Genomic DNA, 14,248 nt, shown 5'->3' with positions numbered 1-14,248 from the left:
AATAGAAAATTTAAATCTCAAACTTCGTAATTCAGTTTATTATCTCTCTGAATTGAAAATTAGTGACAAACTTAAAAAATTATAATTGAGTTTGAATATTTTGTTCGCAATTGATGAACAGAAAAAATAAGTCACTCAAATTCATATTCTACGCATTTTCTAATATTGATAATGCCCACTGAAAAACGAGAATTTATTCTGGATTTAATAGGATGAAAAAATAATTGCCATTTCAGTCGTGATACGAGTCCATTTATTCTGCCGAGCTTGGACTGACAAGACAGAAGACACACCAACCATGTAATGTAAAATATTACTTTGTAAACTAGCCCTGAAGATGACCTAGTCCCTAGGTCGAAAGCTCGGCAGAATAAATGGACTCGTATCACGACTGAAATGGCAATTATTTTTTCATCCTATTAAATCCAGAATAAATTCTCGTTTTTCAGTGGGCATTATCAATATTAGAAAATGCGTAGAATATGAATTTGAGTGACTTATTTTTTCTGTTCATCAATTGCGAACAAAATATTCAAACTCAGTTATAATTTTTTAAGTTTGTCACTAATTTTCAATTCAGAGAGATAATAAACTGAATTACGAAGTTTGAGATTTAAATTTTCTATTTGTAGCTTTGAAAATTGAGTAAACATGGAGAGAAATTTTATTTAAAATAAAAAATATCTTTAAACGATCTAAAAAATCTCTACCGTTCATGAACTAAACCATATTTCTGCACAGTGCTTTCGTTAAAAGCTATACAAAAGTTGAATAAAACTCGAAACAAGAGCGGTTGAAGTTGGCAAAGAATGGAAAGAGTCAAGTGGAAAGGCCGTAGGTACTTGTAATCAAGTACCTTACTCTGAGTATCTTGAGTACTTAGCCCGTCCCATGCACCTTGTACATAACTCTGTCTAGGACAAACCATAGTTGCAAAGAGGCACGTTACTAGAACAAAACAACCTTCGTAAAGTAAATATCGACGGATGATACTCACATGGGGCTCGTATTCAAACAATGGAGCCCTTAATGATCGAACTTAACCAGCACCCTGTAACTCTCTATCAACTATTCTTCGGAAATTCATCTACGAAGAAGCTAAATTATGCTTCTTTTTTGCGCCGAGAATTTTAATAGCTGTCCCTTCAATTTTAAATTGAAAATGATTCAAAAATTGTAATTGTAACAAATTAATCTTTTAAAAAATATTGTTAATGAGTGAGTTTATGATAACTTTTCACTTATCCATTGTCTTCTCTGAATTTTTCATAATAATTGATGTTTATAAAGGCGCCACGGTAGCCGAGTGGTTAGAGGCGAGACCTGCAAAGCTAATATATATTGTGGTACTGCATTCGATTCCCGGTCTTAGGCCTTGGATTTTATTTAATGATTAATAAAAAAAATTTACAGTAAAGTATGTTTGCTAGTCGCCTCCGTCCACGACTCCTAATTGGTAGTTGGACGTAAAGCCCCGCCTGAAAAAATAGGCGATTACTTTACTTTACTTTTTAATTGATGTTTATAAGAAGGTATTAGTTTAGTAGTTAGTGATTGGATTTCCACGAGGAGATCTCAGGTTCGAATTCACTTGCACGTCTCTTGCTAGGAGCATCTTATATCTCATGGCTAGGTGATGGACAGTGGTGAACGAGAGAATACTGTCTGGAGGATATGAAAAGTGCTCTGGACTCCTTAAATATGCACACGCCTTAAATAAAATACGAAATAAATAAATGCGCAATTCTCTTATAGCAAAAATAAAAAAAATGAAGGATTACAATTATTTTGAAAAATACTATTTTTAATTTATTTCTTTCACTTTGCCGTGAAATAGAATATTTCTAAGCATTTACTTGAACAAATATTTCTAAGCATTTACTTGAACAAATAATTTCTAAGCATTTACTTGAACAAATATTTCTAAGCATTTACTTGAACAAATATTTCTAAGCATTTACTTGAACAAATATTTCTAAGCATTTACTTGAACAAATATTTCTAAGCATTTACTTGAACAAATATTTCTAAGCATTTACTTGAACAAATATTTCTAAGCATTTACTTGAACAAATATTTCTAAGCATTTACTTGAACAAATATTTCTAAGCATTTACTTGAACAAATATTTCTAAGCATTTACTTGAACAAATATTTCTAAGCATTTATTTGAACAAATATTTCTACATTTACTTGAACAAATATTTCTAAGCATTTACTTGAACAAATATTTCTAAGCATTTATTTGAACAAATATTTCTACATTTACTTGAACAAATATTTCTAAGCATTTACTTGAACAAATATTTCTAAGCATTTATTTGAACAAATATTTCTAAGCATTTACTTGAACAATCATTTCTTGTGAAAACTTTCGAAAATTTGTGTTTTTGCATCACTTTTCATTTACAAATTAAAATTTTTACATCTATTAATTTGGAATTTGTTTTCTTTTTTTAGATCTGTGGCAAAGATGTGGCCCAATAATCTTTCTTCGGGGTAAGTTAAGTTTTATTAAATCAATTATGAGAGTACCTTTTAAATATTAATTTATTTTTTAATTATTTTACTTAAAGAATGGTGCTTAGTCCTACAATGTCTTGTCGGCCCTCGGTTGTCTTCTTTCTTTACATTTAGTCCCTGCCCGAACAGTGAAGAAATAAGAGAATCTATAGACTGAACTGGCGAGAGTCCAGAGCCCTGAAATGACCTCTGCCTATAAATATTATAATAATTATTATTGCAATTTATATCTTTTATATTCTACATTTTAGGTGGCAAATTAATTTTAAACCTAGTAAATAATAGTTTGTAAATCCTGGCTACAAAAAGTTGCAGGTTTCGAATTTTGTTTCTTGAGTTGATAGAAGACCGAGGAAAGACATTGCTAAACGGAAAACCGTATCCACCTTATCTTTTGGATTATTCAGTAGTTGTAGAAGTTCTGCTTCTGCATTTAATGCTGTAATTTTTAAACAAACATTTAAAATGCACTTTCCTAAATGAATAATCGTAGGCAGTTTCGAATACCAAATTCTATTAAAAATTTAAGATTTTCTTTTCCAAAAATCCAACTTTATAAGTTTTTGGTAATGTCTGTCAAACTTCAAATTAAAGGATTTTGTGTTTTAAACGTTTATTTCAATTCAAAATTAAGAGATATTCTCCCGAAAGTATACATTGTCTCCAATTTTGTAAGAATGCATTGTGAAAAGATTTGGCTAGAACTTGCAGAATTGAGTTCACTTGTATCCGCATAAATTGGCCGTCAAGAAACTTAACTTACGCATGCCCAACAGTTGTCTGTTTGGCGAATCTAAGCTATACTAACAGCAATATTATTACAATCTCCATAAGTTGAGTTTAAATTGTAAAGTTTAATTCAGTTTAACTTTCATGAAGTAGAAAGCGCTTGGAGTTTTGTGTACTTCTTGTCAGATTATGTGAGAAGCTGATTCACCATTATCTAGCCTTAATGGTTTTATAAAGTAAGATAGGCATTGAATCTCCGAAAGGTACCCAAAGGGATAGGACATTTATCTTCCAGCCCCTTGTAGACTGCAAACAAAAGGAAAGGAAATAGAGTGGTTTATATCCTGCAAGAATAATCACTAGTTTTCACTGAGATACCATCGGCATACAGGAAATACAGGCTATTAACGCGCAAACCCCTGGATTTGCAAGGAAGAATAGGTTTCTAATAGTAGAATTACGTGCAATTAGGCGGTAGTTTTGACTGCAGTGTTTGATGAACAGGACCCCACCCTATGATCTCATCCTATTCTAAAGTTGTAGGATCACCGTTTAAAAGAAATACTGGCCAGTTTTCAATTCTAAACATCCTAATTTGGATAAAAGTACTAGATTAACTACTTTACAATTCTTAAATAAGGCATTAGATATATTTTTCAATCAACCCAGGTTAATAAAAACAAAGATATATTTTTTGAACACCAACTGCATGTCAAAATAACTCATAGAGGATAATCTAGCGGAAGAAAATAATGTTTATAACATTCGTGGGCGAATTAAAACATGCATAACTTTATTAGTATATGATAAAGAAATAAGAAAATAAACTTTTTAATGTTTTATTATATTTTATGGTTATTTTACATGTCCCCTGTTGTTTTTAATGGATAATACATTTTCGAATTGATTTACAGTAATGGTTCAAATCACATTTATTATTTAAATTTTTTAGGCGATCGAGATTTCGTTTTATTCATTATTGTTTTCGTAAATTCACTAAAATAAAGAAATTAAGTTGAAAAGTTCAAAATAATTTAGCTTTCTAAAATTTATACAGATTTTTTTCTATCACAAGTACTAATAAAGTTATAAATGCTTCAAATTGCATTCGGACTTTATGAAAACTCCCTGAATAAAAGAGACGATATTCATATTTCCTATAATAATGAGCTCTTGAATTAATAAATATATTGAAGTATATATAATAATGTAAACATTTGTAAATCACAAAATGATGAAGGCTTTAAACTGATGTTCAACACAAGACACGAAGTGAACTGAATTAATAAACTACAAGGGTGAGCAATGAAAAGAAAAAATAAACAATATCGGAAAATGATTTATCTGAAGTGGAAATCTAATCGTGATTATTTTAAAGCAAAGGGGAGGAAAATAACAAAAAGCAAAACACGTTTTTTTGATTGGACTTCTTTACCACTCTACAGAGTTTAAGCTTGCGTGAACTAATGGCAAACAGCATCTTTAACTCATTCACTCAGCAGGAGAGTAAAGTTTATGAGTTCCTAGGATAAGAAGACATACTGTGTGTGCTTGAAGATATTGAGTTATTTGATTGAGGTATCTAATATGATACTGAAGTGAGAGAAAGAGAATGATGGAAAAGATGGAGGTACTTAAGAGAACTTCTGCACTATGATGGTACCCACCTGCTGGGTGTAGTAATATCTGTTGAAGTTATGCTCTTGCCGATATTGAATACTGTTTGTCCATTTTATCCTTAGTTTTGTGCTGCCAGTTTCAATATATCCAGATATATCCCTGTATTGGTACAGTAAAAGATGGGAGGATTATGGAAATGCTGTTGGCATATCCTTGCCATCTCTTTGCTTTCTTTCACATTCATTTAATATTGTAGCCTGGAGTATTGAATCCTCTCGCATAAGAATATTACATTGCATACAACAAATTTTTTATATTTGATATTCTGTTTTTTTTTTCTTTTATAAAAATACATTCAAGTATGAACTCAGAACATGGAAAAAAAATTGAACGAGCTCTTTATTCAAAAATCTACTCAATAATATTATTGAACTTTACGAAATATATGTTTAAAGACAGAGAAAAGTCATAAAACGGTAGCTAATGAAGTAACGATTTGGAAACTGCTTAAGTTTAACGTGTTGAGCGTTCATAGAAGATGTTTAGTGTTTTAGTTAATGTAGCAAACTGACGATGAAAGAAACTGATGTAGACATCGTCATTTTCGTTCAGAACATTGAGCAACTTTGCGACAAATATGTAGTTTCATATTTCCAAAATACATCAGTCTAATTTCTTTGAATCCAGGACAAACAGTGCAAAAGTGGGTCCCAAATAAATTGATTGCTTGCACTGATAAAACTGTTGGAATAAAGAACGATTGTTGCTTGCTTAAGCACATTTTTACGTACTTTAATACGTTAAGGCTTAGATAAGCTTATCTTAGCTTAGATAAGCGATATCACTTCAAAATCAATAAAAACCTGATAAAAGAGATTGTAGAACACTAACTTTTAAGTTTGGTCAGAATTATACCAAAACGCTTAACTGAGATGCATCTAACCCTAAGCAATAATTTGAATTTTGTGCCATTTATATGAAATCTTTTGCTTGTTATTGGCTGACAGTATGTGCCATTAGGCCTCAAATTTGCTATGAACCATTTGATGAAACTATTTGTCGCAGAGTTGCCCAATGATCTGAATGGAAATGATTTAATTATCTTTACTTTATTTTAGCAAAAGTTTTCATCATTATCTCAAATACTAAACACTCTTTACTGAACACTCGAACACTACTTACGCTTTAAGCTAAAGCAGTTTACAAATCAATACTTAATTTTAGTTACTACACTATCGTAAGACTTTTCGCCCTGTCTTTAAACATAGATACTGAAGTGTACATTTTATTACAAGAAAATTCATTCTACTTTCCGGCAGCCAATCTGAAAAACAGAATAAAACTGTTTAAACAAAAAACTTTGCCCAGCTTAGAATTATTGGAATATATTCATTGTAAAAGATTTTAAACAGTTATTAACAATGATTGTAAGCACGCCTCAGGATCATAATTAATGTAGATTAATGTTGTAAAAAGTTTGAAATCTGGAATAGTTTCACGGTTTATTAGTTTCTGGAGATTGCGTTTACATAGAAATTATTGTGTGGATTCTCTTTATGAGTGATTTCAAATGGTTATTTAAATAAAGACCATAATAATAATTAAAACTGTCCGCTAGGACAGTTGTACGTATAAAAGTTGATCTGTACGAAAAAGCATACCGTTGAAAAATACCCAGCTTTGACAATTTTTTTTTCTTTTTCTATGTAAGTTAAAATTCCCAAATTTTCTTTATAATGTAGGGCAAATCCTCCTTTATAACTGTAATTTTTTTGCAACAGATCTAATAGATTTCGAGACCTTCGAGGCATGGGCCTGGCAGAAGATAGCTTTTGTAGGTTCTGTCAGAAGAGGAGGAAACGGCACTGCACGTGTTGGGTCAGTGTGAGGGGCTCGTATGGCTAAGGATGTTACTTCTCGGGGAGGAGAAACCAAGGCCTGAGAGCTTTACACAGGAGCCACTCTCCAGAATTAAGAGTCTGATTAAGCGGACGGGTCTGGAGGGTGAGCTCTAAAACCGGGGAGCCACAATAGATCCATAGGGGTCGCGGTGGCGCAGGCCTTGAGGCCACCCTAATCTAATCTAATCTAATAGATTTCGAGAAAAAAAATTGCTAAAAATGAGCAAAAACGGACTTTACAAACGTTGTTATTGCTCTTCTTGTTACATTTTTTTGTAAATAATGTAGCGCCTAAACGCGTGAACCGATTTTCATAAATGAGGTGTCACTCGATTTGGAATTTCATGTAGATGAGCCTTTGGAGGTATCGGCGCTGTACATCGAAAGGGAGAGAAGTTAGCCCCATGTAGGTGAGGCCCCCTCCAAAATGATTATTACTAATAACTCTGTAAATCTAAGCCCGATTTTGATAAAAATTTGGCAGGATTATAGTAAATCAGTTACAAATGAGTATTCACGTGCTATCAAACTGGAGTAAATCCTATCAGCGATTCTATTGATTGATGAAAAAATCAATTTATTATCGGACCTAATTTTTTGAGAAACTTTCCGTCCACAATTCTACCCTCCATTAAATTCCAATTCTAATTTAGCGAACCGTGCAACCTCTCTTGACTTATTCTATTCCAGTTTTCTTCTTTACAAATCATATTCAATAAACATAGTTTTGTTTAAATGTACAACAGCTGTAACAATTTGTTGAAGATCTTTCACAGTAAGCAATACCATAACAGATGAAATAACAAGAAGTGAAATGGCAGTGAGTTATGTAACGCATCATTAGATATAAATACACTAGTTATTTCCAAACCAGTGTGCTGGTCGGAAAGAATTTTCTTCAACAATCTGGAAGGTACTCTCATTGTCTGGCTGTTTGAAATAGATACTCTTTGAGGTTATTGCAATGATACGGTTGAGTTAGATTTTCAGTAAACCGAAATATTTTGCTGAAATTTTCATCAATTTAATAAAGGTCCTTGGTTGATGAAGGATTCAGTCATAGATTGAAAAGTTAATATCAGTTACAATAATTAATGAAACAAGCGAATGAAAGGCTGAAGAATGGTGGATTCAGAAGGAGTAAAATAGTTTTGTTATGAATTTCTTTATATGCAAAAGCTCATGAAGAGGAATTAGTTTGATACTGGCCAAATTTTAACAAGTTATTTACTTGCTAGAGAAAGAACTGAAAGGTACTTCATCAATATGGAAGCTTTTAACGAGACACTTTCAGTATAAATGAAACGTGGAAAACTCACAGTGGATTGGATTTTTGTAATAAATTAAAAATAAAATGGACCAAAATTAGTATTGCTTAGAATTAATCCTCAAATTCTGTTCTGTATTAGGCGATTTATTTCAGATTTTTTTCATTTTATTTCTGCAGAAAGATGTCCTATTGCCAGAGGACAAGATACAGTTAAACTGAATGCAGAAAGAGGGTTAAAATTGCATGTAACTGCTTCTTGTTTTCCACTCTAGTAAATGTACAGATTTCCTTCGGATTACTCCCCTCCCTTAAGAAAAGTAGGAACTTTTATGCCACTGGATGTTACCAACTCTTTCAGACACTCGGTGGAATGTTACGGTTTTCGAAATTCCGAAGTAATTACAAAGAAATTCATCCCGAAATTGTTTTATCCTGTTTTTACTAAACTTTAATTGCCAAAAATATTATTATTTTTGTTTTAATGTAACTTAAGTTTATAAATATAATAATGGTTTTTTGCTGCAAAAGTCCAAGAAAGGAAAAGAAATAAGCGTCCCCTGAAAGGTGGGCTTTTTCGACCAAGCAGTAGCAAGAATTGACTTGTCACAGCGTGGTGGGAAATCGTCAAATTGTCATACAGAGTTTTGACAGCTGTACATTTAGAAACACATCTGCCTTTAGTTGATACAAACACATTTATATACAAAACTGCCACACTGCCTATTCAGCACAGTACCACCCTCTTTTTGCCATACTAATCATGCCTCTAGGTTTGGCCTGTTTACCAACAAGGCGTCAAACTTTCTGTACTGATGTGGCGTTTGAAATCTAAAAGGGAACAATAAACATACCGACAGTATTCTCTCTCTCTGTAGTGAACAGTAGAAAATTTGGGCGTTACCAATGTACACATATACCCAATGTTTACCCCAAAGTTTTGATGCTTTAGAACTGGTTGTATCTTTATTGTCACCCAAAATACAATGATTACAGGTTGCTATGATATCTCTGGAATTATATAATTATAGCTTCTTTTTAAATAGATTTTACTGGTATTATGTCTTCAACCATATTGGTAAACTTAACAGGTTTGTAATTCTTTTATTGGTACTTTTTCCTTTCTGTTGTACTGGTAAAAGGTAACCTAACCATTTTATATTCTGCAAGAATGAGTTTTTATCAATTACCTTCGCTTTCTAGAAAGAATAGTTCACAACATTCTCTGCTTGTCGAAGAAGGCGCACTGAGTAAGTTCTTGGATAATGGGGCCTAAGTGAACCAGGTGAAAAAAAACCCTTCGGGAAAGACTGCCCCTACTTCAAAACTCTGTTCCTTTAGGACACAATCATACTGCAATTCTCTAAGTTATTTTAAAAATTGATCCAATAAAATATGTACTTAGTCGAATATATATTCGGGTTATGATCAAATTTATTTGTTTAGTCTACTCGTTAGAATTAGATTGAAAGATCTTGTTTGTGTTCTGTATTGTTTTTAGTTTTTTTTTTGGTATTTATTTTAAATCAAAGCATTAAGTACTTGTCAGTAGAAAATAAAATATAGTGTCCCAACAAATTCGGCTTAGACATGTATAATTATTGAAAATTAATAAAGGAGCAAAAGGAAGATTAATTTAAATATTCTTTTAAGGAACTACTTGGAGAAATGAATGAGTAGCTACTTCTGCTATTTAGGGAAACAATCAGCATTTTGGATTGCCTGCGTTCCTTCCCCTTTTTGATGGTACCACCCTTTTAATATAATCTACTTCTGCTTTTTGCAATTGAGTTGAAGAACCTAAAGGAATACTGGAGAATTATCTAAATCTATCCCGCTTGGAAATTTTCCCAATGAAATTGCCTTCATGCAATTGAGACTTCAAGATTCTTTTAAATGTTCTATTTTTATAATTACTTGTTATAGTAACAGTTATTTGAAGACAGTTAATACTTAGTGTAAGTAATAAGGTTTTTCAAAGACTTTGTCAAAAATATTCTTTCAATACTTTTCAAGCTGTATTTTATTTAGGTATATTTGGTACCGTATGTCACGATATCTCCTACAATGTACGATAAATTGAAATTTTATTAATGATAAATGATTATTTTTTTACTTAGAAGACAATAAAAGTTTTTTTTTTTAAATGCTTCTTTGCATTTATTAAAAAGTTCTGATTAAATAACTGCTACATTTCTACCACGGTAGAATCTTGAATCTACAGAGGGTGAAGCACGATTATTCGAGAACAACAGTTCAGAATTGGAATGAAGAACACCGAATAAGCTTGGTAGAAGAACTGATCGGGAATCGCTTACCATCATGCACATTCAACCCTTTATTGAGTTGTAAATTAAATTCCCTACGCGCTCTTGGGTGTAATTAAGACGAATACAAAAGCTCTGAGTAAAGAAATTGAGGCACCTAGCTTGTTAACGTTGTCGGGCTAGGCAATGTATAGCTGACCAATAGGTTGCAATTAAAGGCATCAAGAGATGGGAAGATCTCTTGGTAATTAATTTGAAGATGCCGTTCAATGAAACTAATTCTAAGTAAACATTTATTGTGACTTTCAACGTCGTAGCAAACGTGTAAAAATAGGCATTTACAATTTTTTTCTCTCATTTCTTTAAAAAGTAATACTAACGGAATGTTTCCATTTGAGATACTTGGAGGTAATATTTCAAACGGTTATTAGTTACTGATCTATGAAGAGCTACTTTGATGAAATACAAGATTAGTCACACAATGTAGGCCAGTTTTCTATAAAGATGATCACAATATTTATATTTCTTGTGCAATTTTTGGGTCTTGTAACTCTTTCATGTAAACAGAGCACATACTGTGAAGTGAAGTGAATACTGCAAGAGGATATTATTTAGCATGTCATACGGTAGAGAGGCCGAACCGAAGAGGTCCAGATGTTTGGGATACTTTGCTACCCCAAAACACACACAAACTCATATCCATTCACAGCGGTAGCGCTATTTCTCATCTATTAAAGTAGGCGGGCTAGAGTATAATACATGCTTGGTGGAAAAAGTATAAGTGAGTGAGAGAGATGAAATGATGCTAACAGTATATAGGGTGGCGAAGACCCAATTATCTTGCTCTGTGTAGCGTGAAACTGTGCGGTCACACCCCCTGCAGATTCTAATAGCATGGTCCAGTCTTTCGACAGGCCACAATGTACCCTCAAATGAAAATAAATATTATCTTCCACTGCCTGCTACCTCGTTACCCTACTTGTTGGAACTTTCACAAAACCTATATTTATCCGTGTATTGCATACACATCCAGTATATATTCAGTTGTTATTCATTTTTTGGGGCGACATTTTGAGAGCTAGGCACACATCTATGATTTAATGAACAGTTATAACCGTACTAATTATCTTACACTTAAAAAAGTTACCTTTTTGATGCTACCAACTCTTCTCACAATAATTTCTATTTATTTTCTTCTTCGTTTTTTTCACGAACACCAAGCGCATGGCGCATTACAGTTAATCTTTTGTAGGGAAAGTTGCCTCTATTTTTAAGCTGGCGCTAGCTCCACATATTCCTTCAAGCATAGTTTACTGCTAAGATTGTTTCCGAACGACGCAACTATCACATTTCCAAAATATATGGAGAGGTGGAACTGGCGCTTTTTTTGTAGTTTACTGCTCAATAGTAGTACCATCTATCCAACCATCAAATAACTTACAATATCTAGATGGCGAAAGTGACGCTAGCTTTTAGGCTAGTGATTCTCAACTAACTGTGCCGCGGCACGCAAAAGTGCCGCTAAAGTTTTGAAGTGTGCCGCCAAATTTTAGAAATGCATACAATAAAAATTATATATTAAACTTAGAAGACGATATGAGCCGTTTATTTTGAAAGTGGCATAAGTCACTTTTTCAAAAAAATCGAGTTAATGGCAACACTAAATACAATTGAACGGTATATTTTCATTTTAAAAAAATTTGCAATTTGAAATATCAGTATCATGAGATAACAAATACAAGTAAATCTTCTCGAAAGTTAGCATCCATATTTTTAAACGTGGTAAAACGCAAACCCTTAAATATCTCGACTTAAAAACAAAGTGACTTATGCCACTTTCAAAATAAACGGCTCATATGAGAGCAGCATTATCAATTTATACGGCTAAATATAAACGAAATTATCAAAAAATATCAAGCTCAAATTTCTCATTAAAAGTATTCTTATTATTAATTGTAATTAATCCCTTAATAACCATTTACTGTTATTTTTGTACTTCCATTTACATATTATTTTATTTTAAATATTGTAAATAAACATAAACCATTTTACACAGTGTATTAAGGATAAGTAAAATACTATTAAACTTATCTTATTGTTAGAGTATCGCCAAATTTTGAAATTGTTAAAAGTGTGCCGCGACAAAAAAAGGTTGAGAATCACTGTTTTAGGCAATAGGAAGACGAGTTTATTGTCGCCAATGTAATGGACCACATCTATTTTCAATTTGTCTGTAGCAGACGTTTTACTAGAACACAAATCTTCTTCTTCTTCTCTGCGTTCGTTTTCTACTTCATTTCGTCGCCACATTGTTAAGATTTCAAAGTAGCTCAAAAAGCCGCTTACCGAACTCTCCTGTTAGTAAAGAATTTCACTGAGTTTTTCCAGTAATTCACGAATATTCCTTTTCCTTACAAGAACTTTCCAAAAAGAACAAATTATGCTATTCTCTTCAGTCTACGCAGTAATATTAAATCTTGGTCCACCTTGAATTGTTCTTAGTTTCTTTTTCACTTATGAAGAGTCAGCCGTTTTTCTAATTTATTACGAAAAGATCATTCAATATAGAAAGTTACCTTTCTAGTTTCTTCTTTAATTTAATGATACCGTTATGCTGTTTTAATTATTGTGTAACAATTATTATGTAAAAGTATAAACTACAATTTGACCTTTTTCTGATTTGGAATTCGCTAGTTGCAGCCCCGATGGAGAAGTGGGTCTTGGCGGTTTCGGGTCTTGTTCAACACCAGCTGGTACCTACCTCAAGAGTCAACCCTACCCTGGAACTATTGCTCTCATGGATTCAATACATTCTACTATTGGATATCCGCATGGTAAGTAATGAATTATGTAAATTATAGGAGTGAAAAATAAATAATAATTGTATAAAAGTAGCTTAGTAAATTGTTACATTATTGGCTTTAATATACCACAATCACATACGAGGTGTGGCTATTAAATAACGAGACTATTGCTGTAAAACATATTATTTTAAATTTATAGTTATTTAGTTATTATCACCTTCAATATACACCCCTCCCCTATCCCTACAACGCTCCATGCGAATTTACCATTGTTCGAAACAGTGCTGGAAGTCTTTTTCTGTCAGCTCCTGCATGACGCGTGCCGCTTTTTCTTTCACAGCTTCAACGGACTGAAATCGTGTTCTTTTTAATGCAGATTTTTACTTTGGGGAAAAGATAAAAGTCACATGGGGGCCAGATCAGGCGAATAAGGCGGGTGGCCTAAAAATGGGATGTTAAAAACGTCTTGACAGACAATGCAGTGTTAGCCGGCGCGCTGTCTTGATGGAGAACCCATGACTTGTTCTTTCACAAATCGGATCGTTTTTTCCTTACTTTTTCACGGAGTTAAGCAACTACCTCATGGTAGTTATGTTGATCAATTATAATCAATGGCGACACGGGCGGTCATCATCTCTGACTTCTTCTCGGTCATCTTGGAAACGCTTGAACCACTCAAAAACTCGCGCACGTGATTAACATTCATCGCCATAAACTTCTTTTAATAAAAGATAAGTTTCAGTAGCGGTTTTACCAAGTTTTGATGTGAAATTTCACGACAATTCCTTGCTCTACTACATGTATAGTATCATGTTTTCGGCCAAACGAAACCAACATCTCTTATACAAACGACGGTTCCGGCCAGACAGATTTCTCTACAAGCACGAGAGTCGCAGCAATCAAAAGAGAAGGCTTTACGCTGCACAGCTGTCGGTCGTTAAGATTTGGCGCATGCATAGTTCTTCTGTAGCTGCATCAGTCTCGTTATTTAATAGCCACACCTCGTACACCTCACTCTGACTGTTTACAGTTTGAACATTCATTCTGAGTTATGAACTCTGGTTTTTGATGTGCCGAACATTTCGAGTGTACTCTTTGATTACAGCATTAATGTGAATGGATATAAATACAATCATT

At 33.1% G+C, this 14,248-nt stretch overlaps 1 protein-coding gene across 8 annotated transcripts in view; it reads left to right on the top strand.

Moving 5' to 3' along the window:
* LOC141456549 (uncharacterized) overlaps positions 1 to 14,248 on the top strand; it is a 64,256-nt gene that overhangs the window by 28,772 nt on the left and 21,236 nt on the right. For 5 of the 8 annotated variants that reach the window (XR_012459854.1, XM_074132690.1, XM_074132687.1 and 2 more), the window contains exons 2-3: positions 2,461 to 2,499; positions 13,002 to 13,141. Coding sequence is in view for 7 of the 8 variants with exons in the window: in XM_074132687.1 (XP_073988788.1) it covers positions 2,461 to 2,499; positions 13,002 to 13,141 (179 nt within the window). In the remaining variant the exon portion in view is untranslated. The remainder of the gene's footprint in view (positions 1 to 2,460; positions 2,500 to 13,001; positions 13,142 to 14,248) is intronic. The other 3 variants (XM_074132693.1, XM_074132688.1, XM_074132692.1) reach the window with 1 other exon arrangement.

This window comes from Rhodnius prolixus, unplaced genomic scaffold (assembly GCF_049639745.1).
Source record: "Rhodnius prolixus isolate KJV_2025 unplaced genomic scaffold, Rpr scaffold_4, whole genome shotgun sequence".
NCBI classification, from domain to species: Eukaryota; Metazoa; Arthropoda; class Insecta; order Hemiptera; family Reduviidae; genus Rhodnius; species Rhodnius prolixus.
This window is presented reverse-complemented; position numbering and strand designations above follow the sequence as displayed.